The sequence below is a fragment of the Onychostoma macrolepis genome, chromosome 19 (assembly GCF_012432095.1).
Source record: "Onychostoma macrolepis isolate SWU-2019 chromosome 19, ASM1243209v1, whole genome shotgun sequence".
In the NCBI taxonomy this organism is placed as follows: domain Eukaryota; kingdom Metazoa; phylum Chordata; class Actinopteri; order Cypriniformes; family Cyprinidae; genus Onychostoma; species Onychostoma macrolepis.
Window position 1 is genome coordinate 18,652,435 of NC_081173.1, and position 15,195 is coordinate 18,667,629.

A 15,195-nucleotide genomic window follows, 5' to 3' on the forward strand; every position below is an offset into this window, starting at 1 on the left:
TGTTTACATACATTTTTAAATAAAGAAATTACATTAAAATTCAAAGTAATCACGTCGGTAATCTAAAATACATTTCGGATGTAATTTTAAATAGGTGGTAATCAAATTACAATGTAATTATAACGAAATACAGTTACTCATATTTTGTAACGCCGTTACATGTACTTCGTTACTCCCCAGCCCTGCCTGTAGATGCATAAATCACGATCATCTGGGTCAACAGCTTCATAGTATGGTGTAAAAAGACACTCAACACTCCAGTTTTATTGATGGAAATTACCCATGGTTTTATTTATCACTCAGCCAGTAATAATTATCATGGCTTTAAAATTAAGTAGATGTCCTTATTATCCAAAGTCACCCTAAGTCCATTTAAACAAGTGATACAAAAATATATACTTAACACTTTTTACAATACTGGTTTTGGTCCAAACAAAAGTGGATCAGAAAAGCCAATATTCCTTTAGTCTTCAAAGGATCCCCAATTTGCATTTAAGTTTACTTTTAAATGGATTTGGGCAACTTTGAATTAAGGGCTTTACATAATAATTTCTAAAAGACAGAACACAGAACACAAAAAAGCTGGTTTAACACACAAAACTTCACAGATTAAAAAAAAAAAAGTGTCACTATTTACAATTTTTAATAATATTCAAAAGGCCAATTAATTGATTCAAAAGCACAAGTTAAAGGATGAGAGGAGAGGAAAAAAGAAAAATCGAGAGAGAAAGAGAGGTTGATATCAAATTGAGAGGGTAGACAAAATAAGAGGGAGTACATAAGGAAATAAAGTGTACAAGTTGAACGTGAACAGATTCAGAACTACAGATTTAGAGAAGAATTCAGGACTTTTCCTTTTTCTTCCTTGCCTGCAAATCTCTGCAGTGGAGGTGCACGGCCCTCAACGTCACCCACCTCCTTAAAACATTCATTTTGCTTCTCACATCAGACAGCACTCAGACGCACAGGCTACGTTTTTACATCAAACACAATTCGGTACGTACAAAAGAAACCACACATACACAACCTGCGCACAGAAAAAAAACACACGGGTCATTCAATACATGAAAACACACCCTTCTGTAGATTCAGCAACTAGGTCTGTCTCAGCCATATGAAGTCAACCCAAGCATAAGCAACCCGTCGATACTTTTTCTTCAGAGCATCATTAAATTCTTGTTTCTTTCATTTACTTACAAAAAGAAAAGAAAAAAGCAAATCCTGCACACAATGCAGATGCTGCAAAGATTATTGTCCTGTTTAAAAGGTTCTTGCTTGATTGTAATGTGTTATTTTGCATCTTTAAGTCTTGGTTAGGTTCTTGGTTTGGGCCAGTGTTCCCCATTCAGTTTCTCAATGACCTCCATAGCAAAAAAACAAATCTCCTGGCACTATAAGCTAATCATAGTGCCATGATCAAAATACTAAGTACTTCAGTGTTTGTCCCAATAGTCTACGCCCAAGCCACAACAAATCTTTTCCAACATTTACTTCCTGCGTCGAACAGCAGTTTTGATTTTGCGTCCAGCAATTGAATTCTGCCCAGATGGTGCTGCGTTGAAAGAACTCTTTCCTGACCTGTTTGGGCGAAAGGTCACATTAATAAACTCTTTTCTGCTGGTAACAAATGTATTTTGTAGATGCCAAAACCACTACTTGAAACATTAAATGATGCAAAACATGAGTATTAAATATTTGAAGAAACGTTGAAGCCAATGAAAGTCGTTTCTTACCCAATGTTAAAAGCAGGGACCTGACCAAAGCTGAAGCCTCCACCAGAGGGAGGATTTAAAGCAGGCATGGCGGGCATGGCGGGCATGGCGGGCATGGCAGGACTGGCGGCAGGAGTTGCTGGAGCTGCTGATCCGGCCCCAAAGGCAAACACACTATTGTTGCTCCCTGATGCTCCAAATCCACCAGTGCTTCCAAACTGGAACCCTCCTTCAAAAATAATAAGTGGGGTAATTGTTATATAGATGCATACAAATAACTAGAGGGTTACTGGCAGGCTTTACTAGGTAGCATGGTGGTCAATTTCATCTGCAAAATCTCAGTTTGAACTGTTTGAATGTGTTGTGTGAATTGACTTGTTTAGAATGACTTGAGATTTTCAGTAAATGTTCTTTTTTCTGCTGATGTTAACAAGTCTCTCTGACCTTGGCCTGAGGAGGAAGCAGTAGATCCAAACGTAGGTGCAGGGTTGGCTTGCTGACCGAATACTGGGGCAGAATTGGGCTTAGCTCCGAACGCAGAAGCTGGGGAAGCGGTGGCCGAGAATGAAGGTGCTGCTGACCCAAATGCAGGAGCACTGGGTTGAGATGCGCTTTGTCCGAAGATGGGGGCCTGTCCAGAGCCAAAGCCAGATGAAGGTGTGGCAGAACTGAAGACAAATGGAGAAGAGTTGGCAGGTGGAGCTGGAGCTGCAAAAGATAAGTGAAATTAGACACATTTGTACACAATGACATCCAAAAGGTCAAAAGCACACTAGACAACAATGGGACATTTGGTGACAAACTAACCGGCAGATGCTGGGGTGGAGGATGCAGCAGCACCAAAAGTGAAAGCAGGGGAGGATGAGTTTGTGCCCGAGCCAAACTGGAAAGGTTGTGCTGGGGTAGGTGCAGCAGAAGGTGCCGCAGGAGGTGCCGGCTGGCTATCCTGCGGCTGCTGTCCAAACACAAAAGTCTTTGCCATGGTTTGTTCAGAGGAAGTACTCTGGCCAAATACAAAGGAACTTGAGGGCGCAGGTGAGGGAGCCAGGGAGGAGGTAGTGGGAGTGCCAAAAAGGCTGGGGGTGGAGCTGGAGGAAGCTGGGGTGCTTGAGGAGTTGGCCATGAAGCCAAAAGTGGGCTTTGGAGCAGATGTGTCTGAAAAGCATATAGTTGTAGAGTAAAACTGAGGTACTACTAGAACATATAACTAAAGCCATTAGGAAATTAGAAAAGACACTTTCACTCACCTGTCATACTTTGTCCAAAACTAAACGATGGCTTTGGAGGTTCTGCTGACTCAGCAGGTTTCCCAAATGTAAGTGTAGGCTTGGGAAAATCTTTTGGAGGGTCTGGCTCACCGAAAGAGAAGCCCAAGGTTGGTACCGGTTTGTCAGCTTCCTTGGAAGCGCCAAATAAGAACGCAGTGGAGGGTGCGGAGGTGTCCTTTTTCTCTTCTGTTTTTCCAAAGGTGAAGGTGGATGTCACCAGTGTTTGCTCTTTCGATGATGCGTCCCCAAACTTTGTTGCAGAAGATTCAGCTACTAAAGACTTGCCAAAAATAGGAATGACACTTGCTGCTGCTGTTGTGGTGGTGGTGGTTGAAGCCGTTTCTGAGGGAGCAGGAGCATCATCTTTCTCAGCTTTGGACTGGGGCACAGAGAAACTAAAGGATGGATTTGAGCTTCCTTTCTCACTGGGTTTAGCTCCAAACAAAAATGCTGAGTTTTCAGAGCCAGAAGCTTGAGAGACAAAATTGATTCCATTACCGCCACCAAATTTAAATCCTGCACTAGAATCCTGAGATTTAGTCTTTTTTTCCAGCGAGTCATCCATGGATGCACCAAATGTAAAGGCCTTTGACACACTCTCTTTTGATGCTGTGGAATCTGATGAGGAACTACCAAGTTTGACCCCACCAGAAGCTGCATCCGAGGATATGCCTCCAAATTTGAAGCCCTCTGATTTTGAGGTTGAGTCGGAGGACCCAAATCCAAATTTAAATCCTCCTGTGGTGGAATTAGTATCTGAAAAAGTGCCTCCAAACTTCAGGCCAGCAGAGGTCGAGTCCGTAGAGCCGGTACCAAACTTAAAACCGGATGAACTTGAGTCTGTACTGTTGGACTGAATGCCAAAAGATGAACTAAAACCTGAAAAAGAAATGAGAATTCTGGTCATCAGCCTGCTTCTACTAAACAGAAAGCAGCAGCATCGAAGTCTCCTGACTTATGGAAATATCATTGCAAGGCACTTTACCTTTGGACTCTATTTTAGCTCCTGGTTTTGCTGACTGGCAGGCCACACACTGCTGGTCCTCTGCCTTATTCTGAACACAGCACACCTCACACTCCCAGCTCCCCTCAGGTTTCTTGAACTTGTCCCCGAATCCTAACAAAGACGCAGCAGTGCTTGCAGGTGCAGAGGCTGGAGTTGAGACCGCTGCGGCTGCAGCTCCTATAATACACCAAGGAGTAAGACAGATATGCAAATATTTCTGATGCAAAAAATATGCAAATTAGTTAGCAGATTTTGGAAGCAGGGCTCCCCCCCCCCTGCTTTTTAATGTGGGCATTAATATGTTTTAACTTTTAACAACAACAAAACTGAAACTTTACCTGGTTTAGAGCTCTGACAGGCTACACATTTCACATCCTGTGCCTTGTTTTGAACCATGCATACATCACAATCCCAAGACCCTTCTGGCTTTTTAAATTTGTCCCCAAATCCTAACAGTCCAGTAGCTGAAGAAGCGGTTGTTGTTGTTGTGGTGGTTGTAGAAGAGGTGGCAGAGAGGATGGATGAGGCCTCAGAAAGAGCTGGTAGGGTCAGGCTGGATTTCACTCCAGTCCCGGGTTTGGCCGTGTCACAAGCTACACATTTGACTACATCCGGTTTGTTCCTGACTAAACAGGTGTCACAGTCCCAGCTACCAGCTGGAGGAGCAAAGAGGGAACTGATGCTTGCAAGAGCTTCTGTGGGTTTACTGTCCGATTTAGAGGAAGAGTCTGTGTTGGGTTGTGGAGCGAGACAAGCCACACATTTTTTGTCCGAGGACTTGTTTTGCAATAGGCAAGTGCCACAGCTCCATGACCCTGCAGGTGGCCTAAACTTGTCACCAAAACCAAGAGAAGCCGAGGACGTTGATGCAGACAGTAAAGTTTTATCAACAGAGTTCTGAGCAGGGGACGCAAATCCTGAAAACAAGAAAAGGATAAATGTATGCAAAAAGCAATGACTTTCAAAACTTAACATGGAGAGAGAGAAAAAAATAAATAAATCTTACCAGGTCCCTTAAGTATGTCCAATACACTTCCCTGTTTTAAGACCTTGGCTGGTTTGAAGGGTCCTTCAAACTCCTTTTCTTCAATGGTCACTGATTTGACTGCAAAACATGCAGTAAAGAAATAAATACAATAGCATAACTTTGAATGAAAATATGTCTACTTTGTAAATCAAAACTTACCTGGTGCTACTGTTGGAACAATTTTCCCATTGGAGTAAGAGGGGCCTGTTTTCATAGTAGGCGCACTGAAGGTGAATCCAGACTGCAAGGAAGAACCTTTTTTTATTACAGATGCTTGTGCTGCATTAAACGTAAAGGGTAAGAGAATATAGGAGACCTACTGATGGAGAGAAAGATGGAGGACTAGCAGTCGTTGCCTTGACGATAGGCGAAGAGAACGTGAAGGGAACAGATGGTGGTGTGGATGGTGCAGCTGGCTCCTGATTAAACAAATAAAAATGATGTGTTACAAATACTCGTCCACCATAACTGCTATGAAACTGTCTGTTTGACAAGTCAAGACTACATCAGACAGAACGCACAATTCTAAAGGGGTCAGAGGGAAGGTAATACCTTATTTGCTGCCGGTTCCACCGAGACAGTTATAAGTGGTGTTGTGCTGGAGGTGAACGAAGAGGTTGGGGGAGGAGAAGAGAAATTAAATGTTGGCAAAGTGAAATTGCTGGGAAGAGAGGCCGGCGGCAGGTCTGGTTCCTCGGTAACCTGAAAGGAGAACAACTTATATGAGCATCAAACCATCCCGTTAGACAGCTTCAAAACAAGTTCTACTCAAAAGCATATAACCAGGAATTTCTCTGACCTCATCATCAGGTCTTTTGGATGAAGGTCTAATGGCCCTTTCCCTCTTCATTTTGCCCCCTCCTAAACCAGCACTGCTGGTCGCTGGGGTGCTGGACAAGGGGTAGGACAAACTGCTTGTGCTGAGACAAAGGAATTGATGGACTAAGTACATATGCAAGTGAAGTCACTAACAGTTCCTTGTCCTATCCAAAAAGAAAATTAAAACTTTCACAAATTATTCCCTCTTACCTGGGAGAGGGAGCCTGGGCACAATCTGAAATGGGAGGGGATTGTCTTACCGGCTACAAAACACAGAAAACAAAAGTTAGTTCTCTGGAAGAGCTCAAAACACAGACTCCATTGGTATAATCCACTTAATTATAAGGCTTGCCATTTTTGCAGACAGTTTCAGTCTTAGATGGACAATGTACATTACCTTTCAAAAGTTTGGGGCAAGTGAGATTTCAATTATTTTTGAAAGAAGTGTCTTCATGCTCACCAAGGCTGAATTTATTTTAACAAACAATTAAAATAGCAGTTTTGTGAAATTACAAGTTAAAATAACTCATTTTCATACATTTTAAATTGTAATTTATTCCAGTAACATTAAAGCTAAATTTTCAGCAACCATCACTCCAGTCCTCAGTGTTGGTGCTCAAGAAACATAACCAGAGAAAATGATGCTAAATACTTTTGTGGAAACTGTGTATCATTTTTCCCAGGATTAATTAATGAATAAATATTTTTTAGATAAAAAAAGAATAGTAAATAAATGTATTTACTGTCACTTTTGATCAATGTATAGCTTTGTTGAATAAATTTATTTTTTTCAAAGAAATTGAAATCTTATTGACCCAAACATTTATTCTACTGAATTGCAAGCACTAGCAGTTCCTTCATTTAATTGATTTAAAAAAATTTTTTTTTTTAAATCTATTTATTACAACCAATTAAAGGTGTCCAAATATGCCCCTCTTTTCAGTTGTTTTATAGTTATATGGTGAACTCTAATGTAGGATGCATTGTGATAAATATTGAACTCACAGTCTCCTTGTTGCTTTTCTCCACTCCTCTGTTCACTCCACCTGGAGTGAGTGACGGTCTAAAGGATATTGAGCGGTTACCAGACACTGCAGCAGCTGCAGGTACCACCAGCTTCTGCACAGGAGGGACTGATGGCTCCAGCTGTGTGTCAATGTAACAACATTACAAATACAGCAGACAGTTCAACAGTTCCCTACACCACTGCGCAAAAGATATCAGGCTATCCATTTTCTTTTTTATATTGCTCAGAAATAGTAACTACTCAAAGGGATTTTACAATTCTCAGTCAATAACTTCAAGACCTGAATACAAGTGGCATTAAACATTGCAAGCTCATGGACATCAAATGCATGAACACCTCTGCTATGATTCATCAAGTGTGCTCACTTTAATTGCAAAACAACACACTCGCAGCCCTGGATATTTTGGACTATGTACATCCGCCACAAACGGTTATTACAGGCTTTAGGTTTCTGGTGTTGGATGAATAGGCGCATTGATTGGGATTAGTAGCCAGCTGCCACAGTTGTTAACCGTTAAAGACAAGCAGCAGAAGCAAAGTGAAAGTTGACAATTTTACAAGACGCATTAAGGTACAGTAGTAAATGGCTTCTATACATGAAAACCATGTATGCATTTCTCTCGCTACATCCATGTTCGACCCCATTTTATCTGACACTTAAAAATCTTAAAGAGCTGTGTGTATTAATGCACAAGACTTACCCGTTTCCTCTTTGCCTGGAAATTTGAAATATCAAGGTCTGTGTGATTCAGTGACTAAAAAAAGGGAAAGTTTAAAGATTGTATAAACTGAAGACTCAATTGAAGTGAAATTCAAAGTGTTGTCAAGTAAAACTACTATGACACAATACTTACAGCTGACAGCGGTGATGAAACTGTAGACGGAATTCTTTTTGCATCCTACAAAGTTACAAAAACGTGTTTTATGAAATGCTTGTTTTTCCAAAATGTAAGGGAACCATGTTTAATAACTGCTTAATTTACAGAAACATTTGGTCGATTTTAAACTCTTTATTCTAGAGGCTTATTCTACAGTCATTTTTAATTTGATTTTTTTCATCTATATACCATAGCTCAGACAGTAAACTCACAGCAAGAGGACTGGACATGCGCTCCAGGGACTGTAGGATGCGTCTCGCTGTGGCACTGGTAACTCCACAGGGTTGAGCTCCAGCTGGCTTTGCCTTTATCTGTCTTCTAACGGGAGGCTGTGGAACAACAGACCAGAATTCCAGACGAGTCAAAAAGGAACAAAAAACAACCAAAAAAACCCCCAGCATTACAGTTTAAAATTTAATATCAAACAATAGTACTGGCCAATGAAACAAGAGTCAATCATTGGCATGATTGTTCAGACCTGGTAAGGTGTAGCCGGGCGTGAACGAGCCGATCTCATCGCAGCAGCTCCTCCATACGTGGTCTTCCCTGGGTAGAAGGGTGAATTCCCCAACTGACTGGAGTTCAATACTGAACTGTTCAACACTGACTGTAAGAGAACAAACATGCCTGTTTTACCAGTAATATTGTAAAATATTATAATTTACAATAGGGCTGCACGATATTGGAAAAAACTCACATTGTGATATTTTGCATTTCTGCAATATGAAAAAAAAAAAAAAAAAGACAACTTGAAAAGCTCTATTTGGCTCTAAATTCAATGATTGGACTGATTTTGTAGGTGAATAAATCAGCATAGAAAAATAAACAAATTACAAACATATAAATATAATACAAAAAATATAAATTAAATAAACATGCTTTATATTTTTCCGGCAAGTCTAACAGTATTCAGGTATACTGGTTGAATAATCAAATGTAAAATAACACTGCATAGTCTTCACTGTATAAATGAAATCTAATAAATCTATGTTAAAGCTACAAAAGTGATTTTTCTCTATGTGTTCTGTTGTTTGATTAACACTCATGACACAGAAAGCCTTAGGAACATTAAACTGCTGTGAACCAATATACTATCCATTTTCTTTCTCAATTGTTTAGGCCTACCTTCACCTAAGCCATAAGCAACTGTGTTTACAAAGATACTTGCAGAGACATGCATTTTGACAGTTTCACGTGTACGTCTCATTTCAGGCAGAAATAGACGCGGGAGTGAACGGAATTCAGTGTTCACATGTATCTGCGTGGCTCTCACCGGGTCGACACCGGACGCGAGCAGCATAATACAAAATACAATAGAACTCATAATAATCAGTGACGCTGTCTACACTGGATGCGGCGCGACACGGCAAATCCCTCTTTCTTTTTATGACTTACTGACACAAAGTTCAAAGGATTTGCAATGGTCGCTTTGTCGTGTCCAGTGTAGACAGCGTGGTGCGGCGATCAGTATAGATAGAACGATCAGTATACTTTAAAAAAATTAATTGCACATCCTGCGATGCGTCTATCACAGATGTGCACATCGTGATATCGATGCTGAAACGATATATTGTGCATCCCTAATTTTCAATAATATTACCAGTTTTCAATTTCACGTGACCCCTCATAAATCATTCCAATAATATGCTGATTGGTGCATTTCTAATCAAAGCTGAAAACAACTGTGCTGCTTAATATTTTTGTAATTTAATATTACATAACACTTACCACCAATTTAATGCATACTTGTATTCTTGTGATAGTAACTTAAATTAAGGTCGATGGGTCAGTAAGATTTTTTTTAAGTTACCAGGAAAATATGAATTACTTACTGATGAGGAAGTGCCAAAGACTGACAGGTTGAAGGCTGGTTTCTTGAGACCAGAGTGGGCTGTCTGTGATCCAGAATGGGTGCGTTCTGTCTCTGGGGACCAGAGGAGCGGCACAGTCTTTGACGTGGGAACATCTGGAAGAAGATTAAGCCCTGCTCTTAGTTCTGGCTATACCTAGCCTAGATTGCTCTAAACAACTTGACAAATCAAAAGCCTAGCATCAACAATTATATACTGGTTTCTCTTTAGAAATGTGGTTGCTCACCTTTATCAGATGCACGTGATGAAAAGCCACTGGTAGTCGAGATGTTGTCATCCTCATGCTGAGAGCTGGAGTCCTTAATCTCTTTCACCAGGGAGAAGTTGGAGGCTACAGCAAAAGGGCTCCCTGAGAAGGGCGCTGTAGACGTGGAGGGCTGGGAGAAAAGGGAGCTTGTGCCTCCTAATGCAGGGGAACCATCCAGGGAGGGGAAGTGCAGGTGGGTCCGATTGAGCGGGGGTCTCGACAGCGCTTCCTGGAAGTTCAGCGACGCTTTGCTTGTAGATGGTTCTGAAAAAGGTATTCAGCATTTCATGTCAAGAACGCAGGCAGCTTCTAAAGCAGCCACCTACATAGTTCTCTAGGTTTTGCAATAGCAACTATGCGTATCTGCTGGACAGCAACAACTCATCGTACCTGTGTTACTTGTGCTCGGCTCTGGAGAGTCTCGTCCATCTGGGAGCGGGGTGACTTCTTCGTTGCCGTTAGGGGGAGGAGCCACGTTGTTGCGGTCCACTCCTACAGCACTGGTATCACCCTCTGGAACTTCTCCATTTTTGAAGTATTTCTGCAGCCAGGAGGGGACTATGCTCTTCACTGTATCTGTCACTCGACTGATCAGGCCAGGCTGCTGCAGGAGCCAGTGGAACAAAATTAGCATATCCAGTAGCAATAAAAGACTAAGATCAATATCTTGAAACTCATTAATAAAAACAAATCCACTACTAAGGCTTTTAAACCATTGCTTCTGGCCTAAATAAATAAATAAATATATATATATATATCCATAAGCTATAATAATGCTCCATCCCATATAAGATATAAAAAGTCCACCCCATGTCATATTTGATTGTTTTCACTTGTAAATGGTTGATCTGGGCATATTTCTCTCTTAATTCAGACAAAATGACTTTTTCACTGGAGACAGCAATGTTTTGGATATAGGACTCATATTTTAGCCTGAAGAAATGGTTTGGAGTTAAAAACATCTTGATGGATTTGTTTACTAAACAGCTTTAAGTTTCACAAGACGTTAATTGATGGACTAGATCAGGGCTCCTCAAATCTTACCCTGGAGGTCCAATCCACTGCAGAGTTTAGCTCCAACCCTGATCAAACTCACCTGTCTGTGATTTTCTAATGATCCTGAAGACATTGATTAGCATGTTCAGGTGTGTTTGATTAGGGTAACAGCTAAACTGTGCAGGAAAGTGGATCTCGAGGTCCAGATTTGAGGAGCCCTGGACTAGATGGTGTGAATTACTTGTGTATTGTGATGTTTTTAATTTGCTGTTTGAACTCTCATTCTGATGGCACCTATTCACTGCAGTGATGCAATTTCTCCAAATCTGTTCTGATAAAGAAAACTCCTCTACATCTTGGATGGGCTGAAGGAGAATACATTTTCAGAAAAAAATGTGAACTGTGTTGGGGGGTGAACTATTCCTTTAAGAATCCAGACTTATTTGGGACAATTTGATATTAACTTTTTCTGCCTTAACCAGTTGCTCATTATAATGATAAATCAAAAGGTAATTCTTAGTCTTAGTAAACCTAAACCTTTTGGATTTAGGTTAGCACTGAACAGCTGACAAAAGTTAAGAGCTTAAGCACTTCTGTCCAAGTTTTCCATGTTCATGTGGCCTTCAACTTATCTAATATGCGTGAAGCCAGGCTGTAAGAAAAAACATAATCCTAAATTGATTTATGAGGTTAACAGAAGGACACATTTCCCCTATTTATCATACTGCAGAAGCAGTGTGGCCCCCAAGGCTGGAGAGAGCCTGGATTTGAGAGCTTCAGTTGTCGCCTAAAAGGGGCCCTGGGGACCAAATCACTGTGCAAGCTCTACAGGCTTATTGTTCTCTAACAGAGCTCCAGGGTTTGGACACAGCAACACCACAAACCAGCCCTTTGGCTGAACGCTGTAAGCATGTGACCTACAGGCAGGTGGGAAAGCTAAATAGTCCATTTAGCCTCAGCAGAAGAGCCAGGAGAGATTGCGCAATCAAAATGGAAGGCCTTTAAAGCTTATAGATACTTGTGATTTAAATATAGGCCAGAGCAAGAGCATAATTCATCTTCCTGCCTCACTCTGAGATCAAGAAGACTACATAAGAAAGTATAAACATGAACGTGCTGCATGCACTCAGCATACGAAACCAGCTGTGCATACGCCTCTATGTGTGCCTCACGCATGAGCTTAGGGTTGCAACATAAGTCACTTCCTGTCAACAGTGCGCACATGGCACCATCCAAGGTCAGCATGGCCAATCAATGCAATGTTGGGCAAGTTACTTCCAAAATGTAATACATTATATATTACTACTTACTTTCATTTGAAAGTAATTAGTTAAATTACAATATTACTGTCTCTGAAATTTTTGAGTTACTTTCACCCAAATGACTACAGAAGTATGACTTGGTGCTTATGGAACAGCAGCAATATGGCGTTTCCTGGGTTACCCCAGTAAACAAACCAGCGCTACTACTTTAATATGCATTATACAGAGGCAAGTCGAAATAAAATACCATGTAAATTTTGCTGAAGACAGTGAGTTCCCCTCAGAGACAGATTCATATAAACCCCCATCCCCAAATGTATCGCAGCTCGTTTAACATCGCAACCGACTTGAATCTTCACATATTTTTTATCCATTTTCAACCAGCTTGTGGTGCATTACCATTACGAACCACAGTCAGCAACGTTAGCTTACCTTGTCACTGCTGTTGTTGACGTGGATTTTGCTGGCAAGCTTTCTAAAAGTTGGCAATTCTACTGTTAACAGAAGCTACATATCTTCCCAACATACTTAGCCACGAGTCTCTTCACTTCTCTGGGCTCAAGCGGCATGGCAGACAGAGACAAATTTAATTTCTGTTGCTTAATCTTGCCTGCACTCTCGTCCGCCACATTCGCCCTTTTCTCACATGTATTGCAGCATCAGAAAACACACATACTATTTTACCCGCTGATTTTTTTCCTCTGGTCCTGCTGGAATATCTCGCAGTACTGGTAAATTGGTTAAAAACAAACAACAACAAAAAAACTTGTAACATGCATTACTAAAATTGTAATGGGTATAATATTACCAAAATGTTTTTAGTAATGCATTATATTACCGCATTACAGCAAAAAGTAATAGATTACTGTAATAGCATTACTTTTGTAATGCGTTACTCCCTACACTGCCTATCTATACTACCAAAAATGCGTGGATGAGCAAACTTTCATAATGTGCAAAGGAAAAACATAGACATAAGTTTAATTACAATTTATACTCCCATTATATGATGTCATCTAATCTAATCAAAACACCTGCCAGCTCAACTCTCCCTGCAGTGTTAAAAAAAATGCACATGTGTAGCTGACATGACACACTTTGGGAAAGATGTTCTGCAGGGAGTTGTGCTCTAAAACAGCATTTTTTAATCAGTACTATACATGCAGTTTTATTACCTATTAAGTGAGGTGCAGCACAGAAGATTTGCACATTTAAAAATGCCACATCACAGGACCACTTAAAATACAAGGTGAAACAAATCAGAAAGAAAATCAAACAGCATCTAAAATATACACTTTCCCATATACAATTTAACAAATTTTCTGCAACAAAACAAGGTGCAATGATGCACAAAGTGTCAACAGAAAATATGGGTATTTCCATGATTTAAGTTGCATTGGGTAAAAAAAATCAGCTATTATAAGATTTAAAATTTAAATGCAACATGAAGAGATATCCTGTTCTTTCCTAGTTCTAATTACTATGCCAGAATAATTTTAAATCACTACATGGGATCAGAAGAGACAAATACATTTTTGCCACATTTCAGCTCAGACAACTCAAAACAATGGTTTAGATTTAGAGAGATCGACCAATGTTTTTACATGTCAATACAAATTATTAGTATGTTTGCGTATTTATTAACCAGTATGCAGAAGAAATAAAATATATGCATAAACATATACATTTTAACAAATGATTTACAATTTTGCAAATAAGCATGTCAGTAAAAATTTAAGTAGAAATATTGTATTTAAGTCAAATCAAATAAATGCTGTACCTCTTCAACTTAGTTTCTCTAATGCTCAAGCCTTATACTTCTATCACGAAAACATGCAAAGTGATGTAAATAAATGCAAAGTTCACGTTGCTAAAGTTAAGCAAAATATACTTTACGATTTGTTTAAAATTACTAAAAGACTAATTAAGATTCCGTTCACAGAACCACATTAATCTATGAACATGCGTCAGACGCTGCACTATTTCTCTTTTCAAAAAGCAGCATGCGAGTGTTTCCAGTGAGCTAACCTTACAGATCCCTAAACACGCCACGACACGCACTCATCCCGCCTTTCTTCATGATGACAAACCTAGTGCATTAACTACCTGTGCTTTCCGTATTTATGCCAAAACATGTACCAGACTCGCAAGTCATATCCAACTGATCTCTACCCAAGTTCAAGACTTACACATGAAATATAAGTAACGTTAAAGAAAATATGGACAAAAATGTTGTGAAGCTCAGGTTCCCCACATGTAGACCCTCTGAGCGGCACAAAAGAGGGGAGACGTGAATTTCGGTGTATAAACAGCATTTTATTTAAAGGGCAACGACATTAAAATACTGTTTAAATGCTGTTAGATTTGTTAACATTTAAAAATTCTTGTTTGACGCCGGTGCGAGCCGCAGCTAACGGCTAACGGATTGTGTTTTGAAACGCGCTCACGCGGCTGTCTAAAATTACTGAAATGCATTCAAATTTCACCTCTCTAACGCCATATTTAGAGCATTCTCCTCACTGAACGGCTAGGTCTCTTCAGTCAAATGAGTTAGCGGTACTGCGGTGACAGTGTTGAGACCGTGTGCTGGAAGAACGTGAACAGGCCTGAAACAGGCCTCAAAATGTCTCCTGCTTTACAAATACAAAACCCGCCGCCAAAACACCGGTGCGGCTCAAGCTAATAACCGCTAAAATCCTTGCCGTGGAGACTAGGGTTTCGTTTTATTTACCTGTTTGCCTTTGGCATAAGGTTTTGAAGCGATGTGGTATCTTCTTGATCTGATTTTCCCTCCTCCTGTCGCCGCCATGGCTAACTAGATTGAGTCTGCTCAGTAGCGCTTCGCCGGATAGAGCTCCGCTGTCACAGCGCAACTCTCCAATATACCATCAGCCACTTCGGCGCTGGGGTTTATGGGAAATGGAGTTTGGACGGACTCATGCGTTCGGTATAGACTTCAGTTTGTAGGCCAACCGGCCGTGGATTCCCTCGGGAGTTTCTGGGGTTTTCAGATCGGTGGTTATGAGTGAAATGAGGTCTGTGGCAAACATTTCGTGAAGAGAATTTAATGTTGTGTTCTAGA

The 15,195-nt window shown here is 40.5% G+C and overlaps 1 protein-coding gene across 1 annotated transcript; it reads right to left on the bottom strand.

Moving 5' to 3' along the window:
* Positions 1-248: 248 nt before the first annotated feature.
* nup153 (nucleoporin 153) lies at positions 249-15,004 on the bottom strand. Its single transcript, XM_058753035.1, has 22 exons — positions 14,845-15,004; positions 10,246-10,459; positions 9,835-10,119; positions 9,570-9,703; positions 8,216-8,344; positions 7,950-8,066; positions 7,714-7,758; positions 7,561-7,614; positions 6,838-6,978; positions 6,043-6,095; positions 5,813-5,933; positions 5,566-5,715; positions 5,334-5,432; positions 5,173-5,254; positions 4,993-5,091; positions 4,325-4,903; positions 3,966-4,163; positions 2,960-3,859; positions 2,520-2,867; positions 2,157-2,420; positions 1,734-1,941; positions 249-1,578 (listed from the first exon to the last, which is right to left on the bottom strand). The coding sequence occupies exons 1-22, from the start codon at positions 14,920-14,922 to the stop codon at positions 1,488-1,490; spliced, it is 4,389 nt and encodes a 1,462-aa protein (XP_058609018.1). The 5' UTR covers positions 14,923-15,004; the 3' UTR covers positions 249-1,487.
* Positions 15,005-15,195: the final 191 nt, after the last annotated feature.

Excerpts from the sequence above, each read along its gene's own strand:
- nup153 (XM_058753035.1), bottom strand. The coding sequence starts at position 14,922 with ATGGCGGCGACAGGAGGAGGGAAAATCAGATCAAGAAGATACCACATC. Across the intron at positions 5,934-6,042 it reads GCCCAGGCTCCCTCTCCCAG|CACAAGCAGTTTGTCCTACC; the intron begins GTAAGAGGGAAT and ends CCTTTGTCTCAG. Across the intron at positions 1,579-1,733 it reads GTCCCTGCTTTTAACATTGG|GTCAGGAAAGAGTTCTTTCA; the intron begins GTAAGAAACGAC and ends TCGCCCAAACAG.